Here is a 19,383-nt window from a genome sequence, read left to right as displayed (position 1 = left end):
CTCACTCTGTAAACCTGATTGACCTTGAACTCACAGAGATCTGCCTGCCTCTGCCTCAGAGCTGGGACTAAAGGCATGCGCCATCACACCCACCCTGCATCACACACCTTCCCACTCTCTGTAGTTGTCATCCCTGCTGATTTCTCTTTACATCGCTATCTTCATCTCTGTTTCTGTCTCCCTCTCATTTATTTTATTTGTTATTTTCTGAGTGTTTTTCTGTGCGTATGTACCACATGCATGCAGTACCCACAGGAGCCAGAAGTGGGGACAGATCCATTGCCACTATGTGAGTGCTATCAACCAAACCCAGGTCCTTTGGAAGAGCAGCCAGTGCTCTAAGCTGCTGAGCCTTCTCCCCAGACCTGCTTTCTGTCTGTTTGTTTGCTTGCTTGCTTTTTGTTTGGCAGGGACTCACTCTGTAAAGCAGGCTGGCCTTAATCTCAGAGACCCATCTGCCAGTGTCTCCAGAGAGCTGGGGTTAAAGGTATGCATCCTCTTCAGGCTTGGCTTTCTTTCTGTCCTTATCTCTGTCTCTGTCTTCCCCTCCCTCTCTGTCTCATTCCACCGCCACCTGTTTCTGTTACTCTCTTATGTTCCTCTGGCCCTGGCTCTCTGGTTCTGGCTCTCTGGGGTCTCTCTCCTTTCCCTCCTGCTCTGTGTCTACTACCTTCCTGAGCCCTGGCTCCCTCCAAGGCCTATGGTGCAGAGCTTCCCCCGAGTCCTCAGTGGGGGATGGAGTGACCCTTTTGGGAGGTTGTTGCTAAGACAACAGTGCCTTCTCCTGCAGGATGCCCTTGCTGACCCTGGGCCCTCTCCCCTCCCTGAGCTGTCTGGAACCACTGTGCACCCTGGGTTCACCCAAGCCCCTCTCTACTCTTAGGCACCCACCATTTGCATCAGCTCTGGGGTGAGTCCTACAGGCCAACTGGGGCACAGCCTGTAGCAGACTTAAAGCTGCAGCATCTGCTAACAAGCATGGACCAGTACAAGCCCAGCCAGTGTGTGCTCTGGGCTCCATCTCACAACCTAGGGGAAGCTTACATTCCCACCTTACGTGGGTCCATGGTAGACAACACCTGTGGCCTTAGCACTTGAAGGATAGAGGCGGGAGAGGCAGGCAGGCGTTCAAGGCTATTCTCAGCTGATAGCTAGTTCAAGGGGCATACTGAACTAGAGGCCAGATAACTGAACTTTCTCTCCCAAAGGTCCCCACCACGAGGAAACCCAAGCCCAGCACATATCCTGATGGGTGGTCTCCGGACTCCAGACCTTAGGGTCACTCTCTGCTATGTCCCCAGTTCTTCCAAGGAAGTGTGGTATACAGTAGGACCTCAATAAAAGCAACAAAGTCAGCCCAACTCAGAGCCCTCCCCAAAGAACTAGCTTTATGGTCTTTACTGACCTCAGGTTCATGATGGGGAAACTGAGGTCAAGGGTCAAGGTGCTTGCCCCTGGGCTACCTGGCCGGGGACAGACAAATAAGCAGAGGTGGTGCTTCCAGGATGACTGTCCCCTGAGAAGGTCTGAATGCGTGGCCGTGGCCAGATAATCTAGTAGGAAGGTACAAGGGGAGTTTGAGCTCACAAACCAATCTTGGTTCTAAGCTTCTGGGTTTTCATGAGCAGCACAGTTGGGGACAAGGAACAGTAACGTGGCCTTCCCTGATTCCCAGAAGTGCCTGCTCCACCTTCTGACCACAGACCACAGATCCGGAACAACTTTCTGGACTGAACCGTTGGGTGCCTCCTGCACCTGCAGATCTCACCAGAAAGATGCCATCCTCTACAGCTATGGTGCCTGGGACAAGAGGAGGCTGGCACTGCCTGGTGCTGACTACAGCAGCTGCCCTGACCCAGCTCATGTGGCTCCCTGGTGAGAACTCCAAATGGCCATTAGACCCTACCCAAGGTGACCAGGCTCCCACACAGGATGCACGTGTACTCTTGCTCAGGCAGGAGGCTGTGGGGGTGGGGGTGGGGCAGCCAGTAGGGACTTCAGCCACCTCAGGTACAAGATCGCAGAGTCTGGGCTTCCTAGCTTTTGTTTTGTTTTGTTTTGTTTTTTGTGTATATTAGTGTTTTGCCTGTATGTTTGCATGCATGCAGTACCTGGAGGAACCAGAAGGTGGCATCAGATCCCCTGGAATTTACAGTCGGTTGAAACAACCATGTAGATGCTGACATTAGAATCTAAGTCCTCAGTAAGACCACAGCCAGGGGTTTTAAATAACGGGCCATTTCTCCAAGCCTCCTATTTTTTTAAAAAAATTACATTTATTTATTTTGTTTTTGTTTTTGTTTTTTGTTTTTTTGTTTTTTCGAGACAGGGTTTCTCTGTATAGTCCTGGCTGTCCTGGAACTCACTTTGTAGACCAGGCTGGCCTCGAACTCAGAAATCCGCCTGCCTCTGCCTCCCTAGTGCTGGGATTAAAGGCGTGCGCCACCACGCCCAGCTTATTTTGAGAGGGTACATGTAGACAGTGCTTGTCACAACCAGTGGAAAACTTGCAGGGGTCAACTCTGTCCTTCTACCATAGGGGTTCCTGGGATTGAACTCAGGTTGTCAAGCTTGGTAGCAAGTGCCTTTGCCTGCTGAGCCATATCACTGGCCCAAAGGGTCACCTAGTCTCACTCTTTAATTATCTATCTATCTATCTATCTATCTATCTATCTATCTATCCATCCATGTCTGTCTGTCTGTTTGCTTTCAAGACAGGGTTTCTCTGTGTAGCCCTGGCTGTCCTGGAACTCACTCTGTAGATCAGGCTGGCCTCAAACTCAGAAATCTGCCTGCCTCTGCCTCTCAAGTGCTGGGATTAAAGGCATGCGCCACCATTTGACCCCCTCTATCTCTCTTAAGTAAAGTGGGTTTCTCTTGGTCCAGGCACCTTGAAATAGCTGGGCAGCTGAAAGGGGGAGTCACCTTGAATTCCTGATCCTCCTGCCTCCACTTCCAGAGTTCTGAAATAGCAGGGTTGCACTGCTATACCACGCTTATGTGGTGCTGAGGGTGCCTGGGACTGGCTTTGTCTCTCTGTGTCTCTGTGTCTCTGTCTGTCTGTCTGTGTCTGTGTCTGTGTCTGTGTCTGTGTCTGTGTCTCTGTGTCTGTGTCTCTGTGTCTGTGTCTCTGTGTCTGTGTCTGTCTGTCTCTCTCTCTCTCACACACACACACACACACAAACACACACACACACACACACACACACACACACACACACACACACACATAGGCGAGGTCTCATCATGTAGCCCTGGCTGGCCTGTAACTCTCCATGTAGACCAGGCTGACTCTGATCCCACAGAGATCCTCCTGCCTCGGCTTCCTGGATGCCTCCCTCCATGTTTGCCCCTTCCTCTCAGCCCAGCCTCCACCCCTACTCCCTGCCAGGGCTGTGCTCCATTGCCCTTGATTTCCTGTCCTTGTCTCTCACATTGCCTCACCTCTTCCAGGTTGCTGTGGGTCCTACATTGTTGGAGGCCATGAGGTAACGCCACATTCCCGGCCCTATATGGCCTCTGTGAGCTTCGAGGGCCATCACTACTGTGGAGGCTTCCTGTTCCATACCCATTGGGTGGTGTCAGCTGCCCATTGCTTCAGCGACAGGTGACATGCTGGGGCCACTGAGGGATAAACTTAAGGCCATCAGGAAGCCAGGATGTGACACAGACAGGACCAACTCTCTACCCCCAGCCCTGGGCACTTCTGGTGATAACAATCAAACATAATGACTATGATCATCTTCAACACAAGCGACACATGCTACTGTTTGGACTCACATTAACTGTGGGGAGAGCAGCACAGTCTGGGGACTCCAGCTATCCAGAGGCTGGCTCAGGGGGACGAAAAACTGAAGCTCAGTGTTAGCTACAGTCTGGAACCAAGTCTCCATAGGCAGACAGACAGACAGTTAAATAGTAGAGGTCTTAACTGGAGTGTGGCTCAGGGATGGAGCCCCACATAGAATCCCCAAGTGAGAGTCTGGGCGTGTTGACATTTGTGGAGCCCTTGCCTGGAGTCCCTCAGTGAGGGGCTGGAGATGTGGTCAGGTAGTGCACTTGCTCAGTGAGAAGCATGAGGGTTTCTTTTTTTTAAGATTTATTTATTTATTTTAAATTCGTTTTTTTTTTTTAGGATTTATTATTTATCTTATGCATGTGAGTACACTGTAGCTGTCTTCAGACACACCAGAAGAGGGCATCAGATCCCATTACAGATGGTTGTGAGCCACCATGAGGTTGCTGGGAATTGAACTCAGGACCTCTGGAAGAGCAGTCAGTGCTCTTAACCACTGAGCCATCTCTCTAGCCCCTTAAATTCTTTTTTTAAAAAGATGTATTTTATTTATTTATTTATTTATTTATTTATTTATTTATTTATTTATTTAGGGTTTTCGAGACAGGGTTTCTCTGAGTAGCCCTGGCTGTCCTGGAACTCACTCTGTAGACCAGGCTGGCCTTGAACTCAGAAATCTGCCTGCCTCTGCCTCCCAAGTGCTGGGATTAAAGGGGTGTGCTACCACTGCCTGGCTGTTTATTATTTTTATGTACACGAGTACACTACTGCTCTCTTCAGACACACTAGAAGAGGGCCCTGGATGCCATCAGATGTGTGGTTGCTGGGAATTGAACTCAGGACCTCCAGAAGAGCAGTCAGTGGTCTTAACTGCTAAGTCATCTCTCCAGCCTGGGAGGTTTTTAAGTTTTATACTCAGTGCTACAAAATAGTATTATGGCTGGGCACGGTGGCATACACCTTTAATCCCAGCACTCCGGAGGCAGAGGCAGGTGGATTTTTGAGTTTGAGGCCAGCCTGGTCTACAAAATGAGTTCCAGGACAGCCAGGGCTACACAGAGAAACCCTGTATAGTATTATGGAATTAAGAATTATAACAAATAAGGTTGTATTGTGTTCAATTTAAGCTTATTTTTATAACTCTGGAAGTTAATACTGCAAGGACTGGAGGCTGCCTGGAGAGGGTGGGGTTGTATGACCTCATGACTTCAGGGCAGTCTTGGTGACTTTGCTCCTCTTGTTGACCTGCAGGGACCCCTCCATGGGGCTGGTGGTGCTGGGGGCCCACTCACTGCTCGCCCCGGAGCCCACACAGCAGACATTTAGCATTGCAGCTGCTGTCAGCCATCCTGATTTCCAACCTGCCACACAGGCCAACGATATCTGCCTGCTAAGGGTGAGCTGGGCTGCAGCAGGGTGATTGGCAGGTCAGGGATCGTCTGATTTTTGAGTTTATTCATTTAATTTACTGGTGGAGCGGGGGATGAACTCTTTCTTTTCTTCCCTTTCCTTTTCTTTTTCTTTTTCTTTTTCTTTTTCTTTTTCTTTTTCTTTTCTTTCTTTCTTTCTTTCTTTCTTTCTTTTCTTTTTTTTTTTTTTTTTGGTTTTTCGAGACAGGGTTTCTCTGTGTAGCCCTGGCTGTCCTGGAACTCACTTTGTAGACCAGGCTGGCCTTGAACTCAGAAATCCACCTGCCTCTGCCTCCCAAGTGCTGGGATTAAAGGCGTGCGCCACCACCGCTCGGCTCCCTTTCCTTTTCTTTTTTTCTTTCTTTTTTTTTTTTTTTTTCTTTTCTTTTTGAGACAGGGCCTCGCTATACAGCTCTGGCTATCCTAAAGCACTATATAGACCAGGTTGGACTCAAACTCACAGAGATCTGCCTGCCTTTGCCTCCCCAGTACCACCACAACCATCCTGGACCCTTTTCTTGCACGCTAGGAAAAGGCTCTGCTATGAGCTCAGGCCTGGGTCCCTGAATCCTGTCATCCATCTGAACTGTCTTAAGCCCTCCATGCTTCCACCTGTCAGAACAAAAAAACCAAAGCCAAGAACCCCTGGGTTCTGTTTCTCAAGGGTGTGTCTGTCTCAGAGCGGGCCTACAGGAGGTACCTTTGCAAGTCCTCCATGGACTGTGAGCTTCAGGGTGTGGTGAGTTTTTGTTTTTGGTTTTTTTTTTTTTAGGACAAAACAAGAGTGAATGAGGGTTTCCACAGCCAGAGGCTGGGTGTAGGACCCCTTAGAGTCACCTGACCCCCCCCAGTACAAGTGAAGAAACTGAGGCTGGAAAATAGGGAAACTTAGGTAGAAGTGTATTGAGATGTGCCTGGGTCTGGTCATTTTTTCCACACCCTTCATCTGTGTGGCAGGAGACCGGCCGAGGCCCCAGGCAGCCACCTGGCAAAGCTACACAGCTAACTGGGTGCACAGGGGTCCCGAGGTGCCTGTTTGCACTGCGGAGTTTCAGAGGCCTCCTGAAGGAAGTGATGTCTAAACTGAGGCTCAATGGGAAGGTACTCCAGCTGGGAAACTCTCAAGGAGGTTGGAATCACCGGTGGGCCAGGAGCCTTCACCCCAAGGACAAGGGGAGTTATGGAGGGCTGAGAAGAGAGGAGGACTCTGAGAGATGAGCTGGAAGGTCATATCCCTGGTCCATGATGGAGCTGCCTGGTATAGTTGGAGACAGTGTCTGATGGAGGGTAGACCACATCTGTTACTGATTCTAGACACCATAGGGACACTGAGTCGGGTGCGAGAGTGGGTGGCACTGAATCTAGTATTCCTCCTGCAGTTGAATGGCTCTGCTGTCCTGGGCCCCGCTGTGAGGCTATTACGATTGCCAAGGAGAGATGCTAAGCCACCTGCGGTGGGCACGCGTTGCCACGTATCCGGCTGGGGCTTCGTGTCTGACTTTGAGGAGCCTCCGCCTGGACTGATGGAAGTCGAGGTGCGCATACTGGATCTGAGTGTCTGCAACAGCTCCTGGCAGGGCCAGCTGAGTCCTGCCATGCTCTGCACTCACAGTGGGGACCGCCGGCGGCGTGGTTTCTGCTCGGTATGATTCTACACCCCGCTTGCTTGTCATATGGGAAAACCGAGGCACCCAAAAGGGGGTCAGAGTTGGGAGCAGGCTACCTTTGAGAACTGAGTCCCATTAATGTTTGATTGGATGGAGAAATTGAGGTCCAGGGAAGTGACAGGTGATTGAGAATCATACAGAATTACTTTCATTTCCGCAGCCTGTATGTATCCTGCACAAAAATGCCCAGATGTATGTCTAAACATACGAGGCACGTCCAGTAGGGGGCGCAACAGATACCTCTCCCAGGCCTGGGGTCCTAAAAGAAGATGACACAGCAATTTCTTTTTTCTTTTTTTTTTTTTTTAAAGATTTATTTATTATATGTAAGTACACTGTAGCTGTCTTCAGACACTCCAGAAGAGGGTGCCAGATCTCATTACGGATGGTTGTGAGCCACCATGTGGTTGCTGGGATTTGAACTCTGGACCTTCGGAAGAGCAGTCGGGTGCTCTTACCCACTGAGCCATCTCACCAGCCCCCACAATTTCTTTTTTCTTTTCTTTTCTCTTCTTTTCTTCTTTCTTTCTTCCTTCCTTTTTCTTTCTTTCTTTCTTTCTTTCTTTCTTTCTTTCCTCTCTCTCTCTCTCTCTCTCTCTCTCTTTCTTTCAGATTTATTTATTATTATACATAAGTACACTGTAGCTGTCTTCAGACGCTCCAGAAGAGGGCTGTAAGCCACCATGTGGTTGCTGGGATTTGAACTCAGGACCTTAGGAAGAGCAGTCAGAGCCATCTTGCAAGCCCCCAACATAGCAATTTCTACATAGCAATTATGACAGTGATGCCAGTCAGTGAGTTGGGGTTTTTTAGGCTAAATACCGAGGAACACTAAAAGTACCACTTAGAGAATTAAGGAAAACTTCAGCTTCTTGGGGAGATACATCAGAAGGCTATTGCACACAGCTATGTAGGCTTTGCATTGCTCAAAGACCACTTACCTGTCTGCTTATAAGAGACTCCTTTAGGGGGACAAGGACACAAGACCCCAGGAACAACTCTTAACCTCAAACATTTTTTCACTCCAGGCAGATTCTGGGGGACCCTTGGTCTGTGGAAGACGGGCCCATGGTCTTGTATCTTTCTCAGGCCTCTGGTGTGGTGACCCCAAGACTCCGGATGTCTACACTCAAGTGTCAGCGTTTGTGACCTGGATCTGGGGTGTGGTTCGGGCAAATTCATCCCCTGGTTCTACTGGACGCTCTGTGAGGGCTGTTTGAATTTCAGCCCTCTACTGGGACAGACATGAATAGCAACCTGTACCCATTGGCTCACATCTGGAATATTCCATGGCTTGAGACTTGGGCTACTGGCATTCATCCTAAATGAACAATTGTACTGAGGGTTGACTACCTAGATACATGGTTTATGGTTTGATGTATGGTCAACTCCAGCCGCCGCCCTTAATCCACAGTCACCCTTGTAACCAAGACCCGCTATGCTGCCCGCTCCTGAACTCGTCGCTTCTGGGTGGCTCCCAGGCCTTTGCACCTGCTCTATCCTCTATGGATCGTGACAAACTCCACTAACACAGACAGGGACTGACATATGTAGTGAGGACAAAAATCCAAACAGTTATAACTCCACTCCTGCCATCCTGGCCTCAGTGTAACAGTTGTCTTATTGTCTATCATTCCTCCTGGTCTGAGTTCAACCTTCACTCCGGAGCCCCAGACAAGGTGCCATTTAAGGCCCTCTTGTCCCTGTACCTCTGGGACCCCAGAAGGCACACTTCCTTTCCCTCCCATCCACTCAGCTCCAAGCTTCCCAGTGATTCTTGAACGCGTGCCATGTGTCTCTGAAAGCTTTCGTGGATCGTTCCACGCTCCACTCTAGTCCCAGGTTTAGAGGAAGGAGGCAGAAAATACACCGTGGTTTCTATTGTCTTTTATTTCCTTGGTGAGGCAGAACTCCAGGGTAGGGGAGGCTACCATAGCTCCCTGCTAAGGACACTTTTGGGGATATTACAAGAAAGGCACAGCTGAGAACTGGAGGGTGGTGAGAAAGACCCTGGGAACTCCTTGCCCCCAAACTGGAGGGTTGGGCACCTTCCCATGGTCTTCTGTTGTGGTCTGACATCTTGTCTTCCTTTTAAGTTTTTTTTTCTTTTTTCAAAGATAAGATCTTATATAGCCCAGGCTGGCCTTGAACTCACAATGTGGTCAAGGATGAACTTAAACTCCTGATACCCTTGCCTCTACTTTTTTTTTTTGAGACTAGGGTTTCTCTGTATAGCCCTGGCTGTCCTGGAACTCACTCTGTAGACCAGGCTGGCCTCGAACTCAGAAATCTGCCTGCCTCTGCCTCCCAAGTGCTGGGATTACAGGCGTGCGCCACCACGCCCGGCCTTTGCCTCTACTTTCTAAGTACTGGGATGACAGGCCTGAGCCAACATGTCTGTTTATGTGGTGCTGGGGATGGAGCCCGGGCTCCATGAACACTAGAAAAGCACTCTCTACCTAAATGCACAGCAGCTCCCCCTTTTGGCTTCCTTGAAGGCACTTGTGGGTGTGGGCAAGTTGCAGCAGAAGCTGTCAGAGTGAAGGCAGTAATTCAGTCTGGCCCCAAACAGCATCTGGCTGGTGTCACCATCTGCAGCTGGGCTTGGGGACAAGTGGGGCTGGTGGGGAACTGTGTAAAAGCTAATGTGGGTGTGCAGGGAACAGGGCAGTGGGTGCTAAAGTGACTCTGGGTGCTCTGGGCACAGTGAATCCTAGTGTCCACTGGCTGTCCTGGGCCTGCAAGTCAGCCAGGGTCCAATGTTTCTACCAGGTTTCACCCTGAGTGGACTGAACAGGAATGAGCCCAGTGTTTCTCTGACCCGATGTTGCCCCCTCTGGTCTGAGGCCAGCCATATGCAAACACCAACTCGTCCCTGCGCAAGCTGTGCCCTGAGACAACTCCAGCCTAGAAAGCAGGCGAGGAGATCAAAGCAGGGGGATCTCCATGTAGCTGCCCTCCCTGGGCAGCAGGGGTCTTGGGTTCTAACTTTGATTCCAGTACCTGGCGAGGGCACATACCAACTATCATAAAAATCTCCCTTCAGTCCTTGTGATATGTGCTCAGGATCCCAGGGGGATCCCCAAGTGGTTCCAGGCCAGGTTTGGGGAATGTCCATGTGACATAAATTAGAATCTTTTCTATAACAATAAATAAAATCGGGATGGCCTCAAATGCCAGACCCAGTGGCTGCAGCTCACACGAAGTTCTCTTCCTCCTCTGCTGGTACTTTGGGGCCACCTACAGGTATGGAGGCGACAGTAAGCATGGCGCACTGCCCCTTGGTGGATCAGATGCCCAGACCCACCCACATCTCTCACCTGTGCAGATGCCTGGGTGCCGAACCCCAATGGAGCGGCCCAGGAAGCAAGTGGCCTGGCGCAGGTGACACGACGAAATGTAGGTAACATTGTTGTTGCCACATAGTTCTTGGCCGGGGTTGGAAGGTACCGGGCAGGGCGCAGCGCGACACACCACGCAGTGTGCGCTGCCGGTTTGATCCACAAGGCACGACTGGGGACGTGGGCACACTACCTGTGCGCAAGACTCTGAAAGCCCGAGAGAGGGTGGGTCAGGTGCAGGATGGTGTCTCCTCCCTGTGAGTCCAGCTACCCTCAGACAAGGACTCCACCCGAAAGTCCCATTCCTAGGACAAAAAACGCACCTCCACTCTTCCGTGCCCTGCCCTGGGACACTAGCCCCACCCTGCTGTCAAGATCTACTAGATTGCAAGCACCACTCCCCTGTTAAGCCCCGCCCCAGAACACAAGTCTCTTCAACTGTTAAGCCCCGCCCCTCAGAGAAGTCCCGCCCCCAGAATGACAGCCTCACTCAATTGTCAATCCCTGCCCCAGTCTACCAAGCCCATCAGTTTGCCTTCATGGCCACACCCACATCTCTCCCTCCCCAGTCCATCACAAGCCTCTTCCCGTGGCTGCACACCTTCTCCCGCGCGTCAGCACTTGTAAGGGCACGCTGGCCCGCAGGGCACACCCTGCCGCGCACAGCCCTGCTCCTGGACACGCCCGAGAGAGTTGGCGCTAAACAAGGGCTGGAGCTCGATCTTTGCAGCCTGCCTTCTTTGGTTCGCACTTGACCCGACCCACAGTTGTGCATAGCTCTGCCCCTCCCTCAGGCCCCGCCCCCCTAGCATCAGCAACCAGTGATGTGGTAAAGTGCAATCAGCGAGGCTCTGCCCCTTCTTCTCGCTAGGTGTGGACTTGGGCAACAACCGGCTAGGCTCCGCCCCTGCATAAATCACACCTTCCCTTAGGCCCCGCCCCTCAGCCGGCCTTACCTTGGTCTTGCCGTTTGCCAGGCCCCGCCCTCTCTAGACTCCGCCCCTCAGCCGGGCCTATCTTTTCCCAGGCTCCGCCTTTCCCAGTCCTGAGGTGCCTCCCTGTCCTCCCGTCCCTAGCCCCGCCCCCAGGTCCTGCTTGATTCCTTGGCCCCGCCCCCGCGTCCCCGCCCCTCCACGGTCACAGCTTACTTTGACAGCGGCCGCGGTACATGACGCGCAGGTCTGGGTGTCCGCGACAGCGCGCGGTGCGCAGTTCGCATTCGTCCCGGTAGGTGGCGCCATCAGAGCCGCAGACCTGGAAGCCGGCGGGAAGCCCCTCGCAGTTGGGCACGCACTCGCAGTGCGGACGGCCCCCCAGCATGCGGCACGCCTTGCCCGGGCCGCACTCCACTCCGTCGCAGGAATCTGAGGACACAGAGCACACACGAGTGCGGTTCCCACATGTCACTGAAGTCCAGGTGCACCGTGATGCACAATTACTGGGTGCATCCATTACTGGTTTCCACTAGGACCTTCCCAAAGAGGCATGGGGGAGAGGCTCATTCACCCTGCACATCTTTATGTCTCAGGTGGGGAAACTGAGGCTCGCCTAGACATTCTTGTGTTGGCATTTACACCTAGCCACACACTCTTTTGTTTTTTTGAGTTGGCCTCAAGTAGCCTAGGCTACTCAAACTTGCTTTGTAGCCAGGGCTGGCCTTGAACTCTTGATTATCCAGGATCTGGGGAGACCCACATTACAGGGTTACACCTGGGTACCCCCCCCCCAGAGGGCCCACCCACCATACATCTGGAACTGACCCTCTAGCCAGCTTTAGAAAATCAAAGGCCGGGCGTGGTGGCGCACGCCTTTAGTCCCAGCACTCGGGCGGCAGAGGCAGGCAGATTTCTGAGTTCGAGGCCAGCCTGGTCTACAAAGTGAGTGCCAGGACAGCCAGGGCTACACAGAGAAACCCTGTCTCGAAAAACCAAAAAAAAAAAAAAAAAAAACAAAACAAAAAAAAAAAAAAGAAAAAAGAAAATCAAAGAAAGAAAAGGGAGAGGGCAAATTTCCATCCCCAGTCCCGAGGACCAGAGGAGGCTGGGAGGACAATCAGGCCCTCAAGCCCCGAAAGGCTTTTTTTTTTTTTGGTTTTTCGAGACAGGGTTTCTCTGTGTAGCCCTGGCTGTCCTGGCACTCACTTTGTAGACCAGGCTGGCCTCGAACTCAGAAATCCGCCTGCCTCTGCCTCCCGAGTGCTGGGATTAAAGGCCTGCGCCACCACGCCCGCCCGGCGAAAGGCTTTTCTTGAAATCCCTCCTCTTCCCAGAAGCTGGAGGAGGAGGGGAGTGTGGCAATGGGCTCTGGACCACACAGCCAGGCTGATGGGAGATTAATCTTACCCCTGAGGCCAACGCAGGCTCCTTCCCTATCCTCCTATCTATCCTGGAGGGTCTGCAGCCCTACCTAGCTTCCTCCTGGATGAGCTGCCTGATGTTGCTGCTACCTCTAAAGACTGACCCTAGACCCAGTGCACTCTTCCATATGGGCTTCACTCAACAAAGTCCTAGTCATCACCCCAACCCTAGATCTTATGCCTGCTCCCTCCAAATCCTTCCCATCACTTTCTCTGGGTGCCTACTGGTTCAGTCCTGAGCACAGAGAGGCCAGGGGTGCCCTCTGTCACCTGGACTGTTACTCATTCACCTCAGCAGGGATGCGGGTGGCATGCTCAGAATAAAGCACAGATAGATACTCCAGGCATATTAGCCATGTAAAATGTGTGGTGCTCAGGGTCCCAGGAGGGTGGCAGTTCGGACATAGCCTGAGTGCCTGGTCAGGATTTAAGGCTAAGTTCCTCCCCACCAGGTGAGGTAGGATGCAGGTTGGAGGCTTTACATGATGAAACCAGGGGGCTTCTCAAAGCCTCCGCAAGCTGTGGGCCCCAGGGTCCACTCCCCAGTGCCCCATTCACTCTGGGTCTTGTCCGCCATCAGGAGTCCCCACGGCTTCACCTTTGCAGGGGAGGCAGTGGACGAGGCCCAGGAACCCTAGCAGGCTGATTTTATTGCCTGGGTGGGTAAAGTTGGACCAGGCAGTGTTGATGTTGCCGGAAGCGCAGCACTCCTCCCGGCTGACACGAGTCTTCAGCACCAGACTGCAGGTGGCCTCTCTGCCCTGCTGGAGCCAGCACACGCCACCTATTCGGAAGGAGGAGGAGGAGAAGGGGGAATGGGGAGGCTCCAGACCCCATCTCTACCTAAGAGTTATCCCTATGCATGTTCTTTGTGGAACAAACTCCCAACTAACCCCCAACACCTCAGATCTAATTCCCCCGGCCAATTCAGAGATGTCCATAGCCATCCTAAATGCCCTGTACAGGAAGAAAGGGCAGAAAGCCACAGCTGTGGCTCGAGGTCTTCTTCTGTGGAGGGAACCCTTCTCCTCTGAGCCGCACCCGAGTGCTCCACCACCAACTCCCGCCTAGCCTCCAGGCCTGAGAACTGGCACCCTGCCCAGCCCCTTCAAATGCCAGGCGCTCGGCATGTGAGGGTCTGTGGGCCTGCACTGGCTTCCCGCCTCTGCCCTCTGTCTAGACAGTGCCCAGGACAGCCGAGCCCCCGGCCTGCAGCCCCCCCTCGCCTGACCCGCCTCTTACTCACTCCAACTGGGGAACATTCCCTCTGCGTGAGCTCACTCCCCTGGGACAGGGACGGGGGACGCGGCCCTAGGGGAGGGGGCTTGGCTCCCTTGGAGGGCAGCAGCCCTGCAGGGCTGGTAGGGGCTAGAACACAGAACCTTTGGCTTTCTTCACCCTTAAGTGAAGACAGCCGCACACCTCCCCCCGCCCCCATCAGAACTCATTCTTGCTCAAGAGACACTGCTGAAACGCCTTCCATGAACTGGGCCCCAGCACCTTCTGCAAAGGCTTTACAAAAAGGGAGACTGAGGCTGGAGCTCTCCCGGCCAGATGCAGGTATACCATTCGACCTGAGGCATCTCATCCAGAGACTCCTGAAACCCTCTGCCTAAGTGGCATTAGCAGGGACAGCCACCCAGAGATGTCTCTCTAGGGCCTACGGAGCCACCTACCACGTCATTTAAAAGGTTCATGACCCTGGGCCTCAGTTTACCTATCCTGAAAACGGGGAGGAAAAAGTACCCACAAGCTTTGGCTGTTCTGTGAACTTATGGGAAAGCACGTAAACAGTAAGAGCTCAATAAATAAATGTCAGTCCTCTTTTGAGGCTGGAGGCGTGGAGTCCCGCATTCGCCCACCCAGCCAGAGCACACCCCAGACATCCCCCTGCCGCATTCCTCAGGCCACGTGGGTGGCCCGCTCGCCCGCCCCTTCCGCCCAGCCCCACTCACCGGGCACAGAATCCCCGGAGCCCATCACGGCGCCCACGGATCCCACTGTCCAGACCAGGGCTCCCCAAAGCAGCGGCCACAGTGCCCCAGAACGCATGGCGAGTGTTGGGCAGCAGCGGGGACTCAGCGAGTGCAGACGCCTCGGCCTATAAAAGCCCAGGGCGGGGCCGGCGGCGGGCGGGGCGGGGCGCAGCGGGACGGACGTGTCCCCGAGGCGCAGGGCCCGGGCCTGCGCGGGGGTGGCCACCGGGGGCAGGCCGTGTCCCATCTGGGAACCAGACAGTTGTCTAGGAAGAACAGTCCACAATGGGGTCAGGTCACAAAGTGTGGCCCGGAGGGCATGTCCTGGGAGGTGGACACCTCCAGGTGTCCAGGGTTCCTTTGGGGATCTCTCGGGTGCAGGTGAGAAGCCCCATCTGGGCTAAGGGGGTATTGAGATTGCCGTCTGGTCTCTTTAGCCTCTTGCCTAACCTTCACCATGACAGTACCCACGGTTGCAAAGGGTGTCCCCATGCTGTTCCAAACTGTTTAAAGACTCATACCTACCATTCTAGCCTTTGGAGGCTGAAGCAGGAGGATTGCTGTGAGTTTGAGGCCAGCTAGGGCTTCAGAGTGCGTCAAACTAAAGTTGAGGTTGTCTGTAGCTAGCTCCGTGGGAGCTAGAGTGCTCGCCCAGCTCGCACAGGCCCTAGAGTCCGCCGGCACGATGGTGCACACCTGCCATTCCAGCTCTCAGGAGGTAACGGCTGGTGGATCAAGAGTTCAAGGACATTCTCAGCTACACAGGGAATTCAAGGCTAGCCTGGGCTACCTGAGACCCTGACTCAAAAAGGGAAAAGAAGCCAAACCCAGAGTTTAGAGGATGGCTCAGGGGTTAAGACTGATTGCTTCAGAGACAGGAAGACCTGAGTTCAAATCTCCAGCATCCATGTAAAAAGCCAATGTGGGGCAAGGACGCCTGTAATCCCAAGTATGTGGGGGTGGAGACAGGAGGATTGCTGGGGCTTTCTGGTCACTGTACCTCCAACTTCAGTAAGAGACTCTTGTCTCAAAGGAATAAGGCCAGATGTGAGAGAGGGGACACCTGATGTCTTCTGGCCTCTGTGAATGGGTATGTGCACATAGGAAAAAAATCATGTCAGGAGTCGTACCCCAGAATCCCAGCACTTATGGGGGCCACAGGTTAAAGTTCAATCTGGTTTACAAAGAGAACACAGGGCAGAAAGACTCTGTCTAAGAAACAGGATGGGAGCTGGAGAGATGGCTCACTTAAAGAACACTGACTGCTGTTCTAGAGGTCTTAAGTTCATTTCCCACATGGTGGCTCACAACCATCTGTAATGTCCTCTTCTGATGTGTCTGAAAACAGCAGCATTGTACTCACATACATAAAATAAATAATCTTAAAAAGAAGAAGAAGAAATACTAATCCCAGCCCTCGGGAGGCAGAGGCAGGTGGATTTCAGAGGCAGGCGGACTTCTGAGTTCAAATCCAGCCTGGTCTACAAAGTGAGTTCCAGGACAGCCAGGGCTACACAGAGAAACCCTGTCTCGGAAAAAAAAAATACTTTGAAGAAACAGGATAGGATAGCTCAGTGATCTGGCTTGGTGGACTACACCTCTACTCCTACTGCCTCTTGGGAGGCAGAGGCAGGCATAGCTCTGTGGGTTCAAGGCCATCCGGAGTTATACGGTGAGACCCTGCCTCAAAATAACCATCAAAACAAAAAGATGTCTTGGAGGGTAAAGGCATTTGCAGCCAAGCCTAACAATTTGAGTTTGATACTCATGTGGTAGGTAGGAGACCTGACTCCTGCAGGTTGTCCCCTCTGACCCCACAGCTAGCTGTGGCACATGCAGACTTGAAAGGCTTTTTCTCTTCTTCCTTCCTGCTAGGAGACCCACCTTCTGACATCATAGATAGACCTTAGGTACCATGGGACTTCCATGTCTGAGGCAGCATATCCCACAGCCCATGAGGGTAACACTGGCACACATATGGCTGTGGACTTGTCTCTTAGACACAGAACCTCCTATGCAGGCCTCCAAAGTAGCTAGGTCACCATCCCTTCATCACCCTTGGGTCTATGGGTTCTCTCATGGATTTGAGATATTTAGTTGACAAATCACAGGGTTGGGAAATCCCAAGTGACCAAGGCTGACCTATTCCTGTCCCCACACAGCTCATGATTTAGACAATGTATAAATAAAGGCCTGGAGAGGTGGCTCAGGAGTTAAGAGTAGTGTCTGCTCTTCCAGATAGCTGGGCTTCCGTTCCAAGCACCCATGGAACTGTCTATAACTCCAGTTGCAGGGAACCTGCCGCCCTCTTCTGGCCTCCTCAGGTACTGCATACACATCGTGCGCAGATATGCACCCACACATATAAAATAAGTCTATTTTTAAAACACACAGGTAAATTAATTTATAACTGGAACATATGAGTGATGGTGCACTGGGTTTTCTGAGATCACCCTCCCCCCATCCTTCCATCCACTCCAGACCCCTTCAGGTGACATCTTCCCTGTCTTGGCACCACACAGTGGAGGCCCAGCAGATCCACAGACTGCAGAAACCATTTTTTCCCTCACTATTCAGTGCCAGTGAGGGAGGATACTGACCTGGCCCTGGTCCCTGGCAGTCCCCCAAGGATGCTCCTAGGTTGGGGCAGGGCACAGAACCCTATGTTCTCACCAGGAGCTTGCAGGAGAGGGTGGAGGGGGTGGACAGCGCTGACCTTGGCCAAGGCCTGACCCCTTACACTGGACTGCCATGGCCTGGGCTGGGTGAATCAAAGGACCATTGTGTGGTTGGCATGGGTTCAAGTCCCCTCTTTGTCCTGCTCCCACGTACTAGGAACCCATGAGTTCCCCAGGGACACCCTTGGCACAACTGGTCCCAGCTCAGCCTTCTCTCTCCTCTCCTCTGCTGCCCACTTCCTACGGCAAAGCTCTCAGAGTCAGGTGTCCTGGGCCACGCCTCAGAACGTCTGCTCAGCTTCCTAAGAGTCCCTCTCACCCAGACTCACGAGCACAGAGGAAGTGACAGGCCATGACCCCTGACAGCCAGAGGCTCCTAGACCATGAAGCCACCCTTAGGACCAACGGAAGAGGTCATCGCTGACTGACTGGAGACCTGTTGACAACTTGACGTGTTTGTTTGCATGGAGGCCAGGGCCAGGCCCACAACCAACTGCTTTCCATCTTATGTTTTGAAATGGGGTTTCTCACTGGCGCTGCGAGTCACTAACTTAGCTATACTGTTGGCCAGGAAGCCCCAGTGACCCTGTGTCTATGTCCCCAGCACTGGGTTATAGCTACACAGCCAGCTTTTTCCATGGGTAACAAGGGTGCTGGTCTTCATCCACATCCCTAGACTTCATCTCTTTATGATGTAAACATCTTGTAGCTCAAGTGGGTCTGGGACTCAAGATCATTCTGCTACAATGAGGCGCAGTTTGAAATGGGGCAGTTTGAAAGTCTGAATGTTTGTGCCTTGGGGTGGACATATGACAGTTTAAGTGGGGCAAACAGGACAGCGACCTCTGGTTATCCAGGTCCCTAGTCCAGAGCCTGGAGAATCTGTCCTTTTCTCTAGTTACAAGAAACCATCAGGTTAAGAACCTTCAAGTTGGACCTTCAAAGCCTTGAGTTTGATGGCATACATGTAACCATACCAGGCTGAGGCAGGAGAATGACAAGTTTTGGCTAGCCTGGGCTGCCTCAGAAGACTGTAACTCAAAAAACAAATAGGGCCAGTCGGGTGTGGTGGCTCACACCTTTAATTGCTGTGAGTTCAAGGCCAACCTGGTCTACTGAGAGAGTTCTAGGTCAGCCAGAATTACATAGTGAGATCCTGCCTCAAAACAAACAAACAGGGCTGTGGCTACAGCTCAGGGTGGACTGGCAGGAAGCCCTGGGCTCCACCCCTGCACACCTGCCATGCACACAACATTCAGAAAACAGAAGCAGGGAGCACATCAGCCCAAGGTCAGCCTTGGGTTTGAGTTCAAGGCCAGGCTAGTCTACAAGACCTGGCCTCTCTGTTTCTGTTTCAGATTGGGGCTGGCCTATCTCTCTCTAGCTTTCTAGGTTGAAAGGCTGAGTGCACAGCTTCAGGTTGCTCCTGCCAATGGCCAGAAGCCAGCCAGGCAAGACACAGAGTCACCCGCTGTGGCATCTCAAGTCCTGAGCTCCTCCCAGTAAGCTGGTGTTAGTACATGGCAAGTTTCTGTAGCATTACCAAAGAATTGCTCTGCATTTTATTCAGATGGAGTCTTTTTTTAAAAAAAGATTTATTTATTTTATATATGTGAGTACACTGTAGCTATCTTCAGACACACCAGAAGAGATGGTTGTGCTGGGAATTGAACTCAGGACCTTTGGAAGAGCCATCAGTGCTCTTAACCACTGAGCCATCTCTCCAGCCCTCTAATGGAGTCTTAAGGGCACAGAGCAGAAGGTTCTTAGGATTCTAGAGAGCAGTGCCTAGGGTGCACTCTCCAGGACGTGGGCTGTGGGTCTCTGCGGGACGTGTCAGGCCCCACACCATGGAAATGAGAACTTGAGGCCTTCCCCCTTCAAGGAAGAAGTGGTATTCAAAACCAAGGCACAGTCTAAAGAGTCTACAGTGCCTCTCCCTGTGGACAACACCATGGCTCTACACCAGCTACAGCTCCCTACAGACATAGCGCAAAGTCTAGGCTCCCCTACCGAAGTTCCAGGCCCTTCCTGTGTGCATCCTCATAACAGCCTCTTCCCACAGCAACTCCCCTGTGCCCATAGGGAACCCAATCTTACAAGAGAAACAGGTCTATTTAAAATCATCTGTAAAAAGTATCCCCCTCCCCACCTGTATGT

The 19,383-nt window shown here is 52.3% G+C and overlaps 2 protein-coding genes across 4 annotated transcripts; one reads left to right on the top strand and one right to left on the bottom strand.

Annotated features, from left to right (window-relative positions):
* The first annotated feature begins 1,501 nt into the window (after positions 1–1,501).
* On the top strand, positions 1,502–8,139 carry Prss57 (serine protease 57). 3 transcript variants are annotated; one of them, XM_085843377.1, is made up of 6 exons: positions 1,502–1,564; positions 1,676–1,875; positions 3,454–3,607; positions 5,048–5,192; positions 6,585–6,848; positions 7,901–8,139. In XM_085843377.1, exons 2-6 carry the CDS (start codon positions 1,776–1,778, stop codon positions 8,090–8,092), a joined length of 855 nt encoding a protein of 284 aa, XP_085699503.1. In that variant the 5' UTR covers positions 1,502–1,564; positions 1,676–1,775; the 3' UTR covers positions 8,093–8,139. The 3 variants fall into 3 exon arrangements, with proteins under 3 accessions (XP_085699503.1, XP_085699502.1, XP_085699504.1); XM_085843376.1 differs by having other exon boundaries at positions 1,502–1,875; XM_085843378.1 differs by having other exon boundaries at positions 1,502–1,875; positions 7,962–8,079.
* A 622-nt stretch (positions 8,140–8,761) lies between these two features.
* On the bottom strand, positions 8,762–14,648 carry Fstl3 (follistatin like 3). Its single transcript, XM_021174909.3, has 5 exons — positions 14,525–14,648; positions 13,168–13,353; positions 11,362–11,577; positions 10,193–10,420; positions 8,762–10,112 (listed from the first exon to the last, which is right to left on the bottom strand). The coding sequence occupies exons 1-5, from the start codon at positions 14,619–14,621 to the stop codon at positions 10,069–10,071; spliced, it is 771 nt and encodes a 256-aa protein (XP_021030568.1). The 5' UTR covers positions 14,622–14,648; the 3' UTR covers positions 8,762–10,068.
* Between the last annotated feature and the right edge of the window lie 4,735 nt (positions 14,649–19,383).

The sequence above is a fragment of the Mus caroli genome, unplaced genomic scaffold (genome assembly GCF_978045245.1).
Source record: "Mus caroli unplaced genomic scaffold, Mus_caroli_1 scaffold_9, whole genome shotgun sequence".
NCBI lineage: Eukaryota > Metazoa > Chordata > Mammalia > Rodentia > Muridae > Mus > Mus caroli.
Note: the sequence above shows the minus strand (reverse complement) of the source record. Positions and strands in the feature narration are given on the sequence as shown.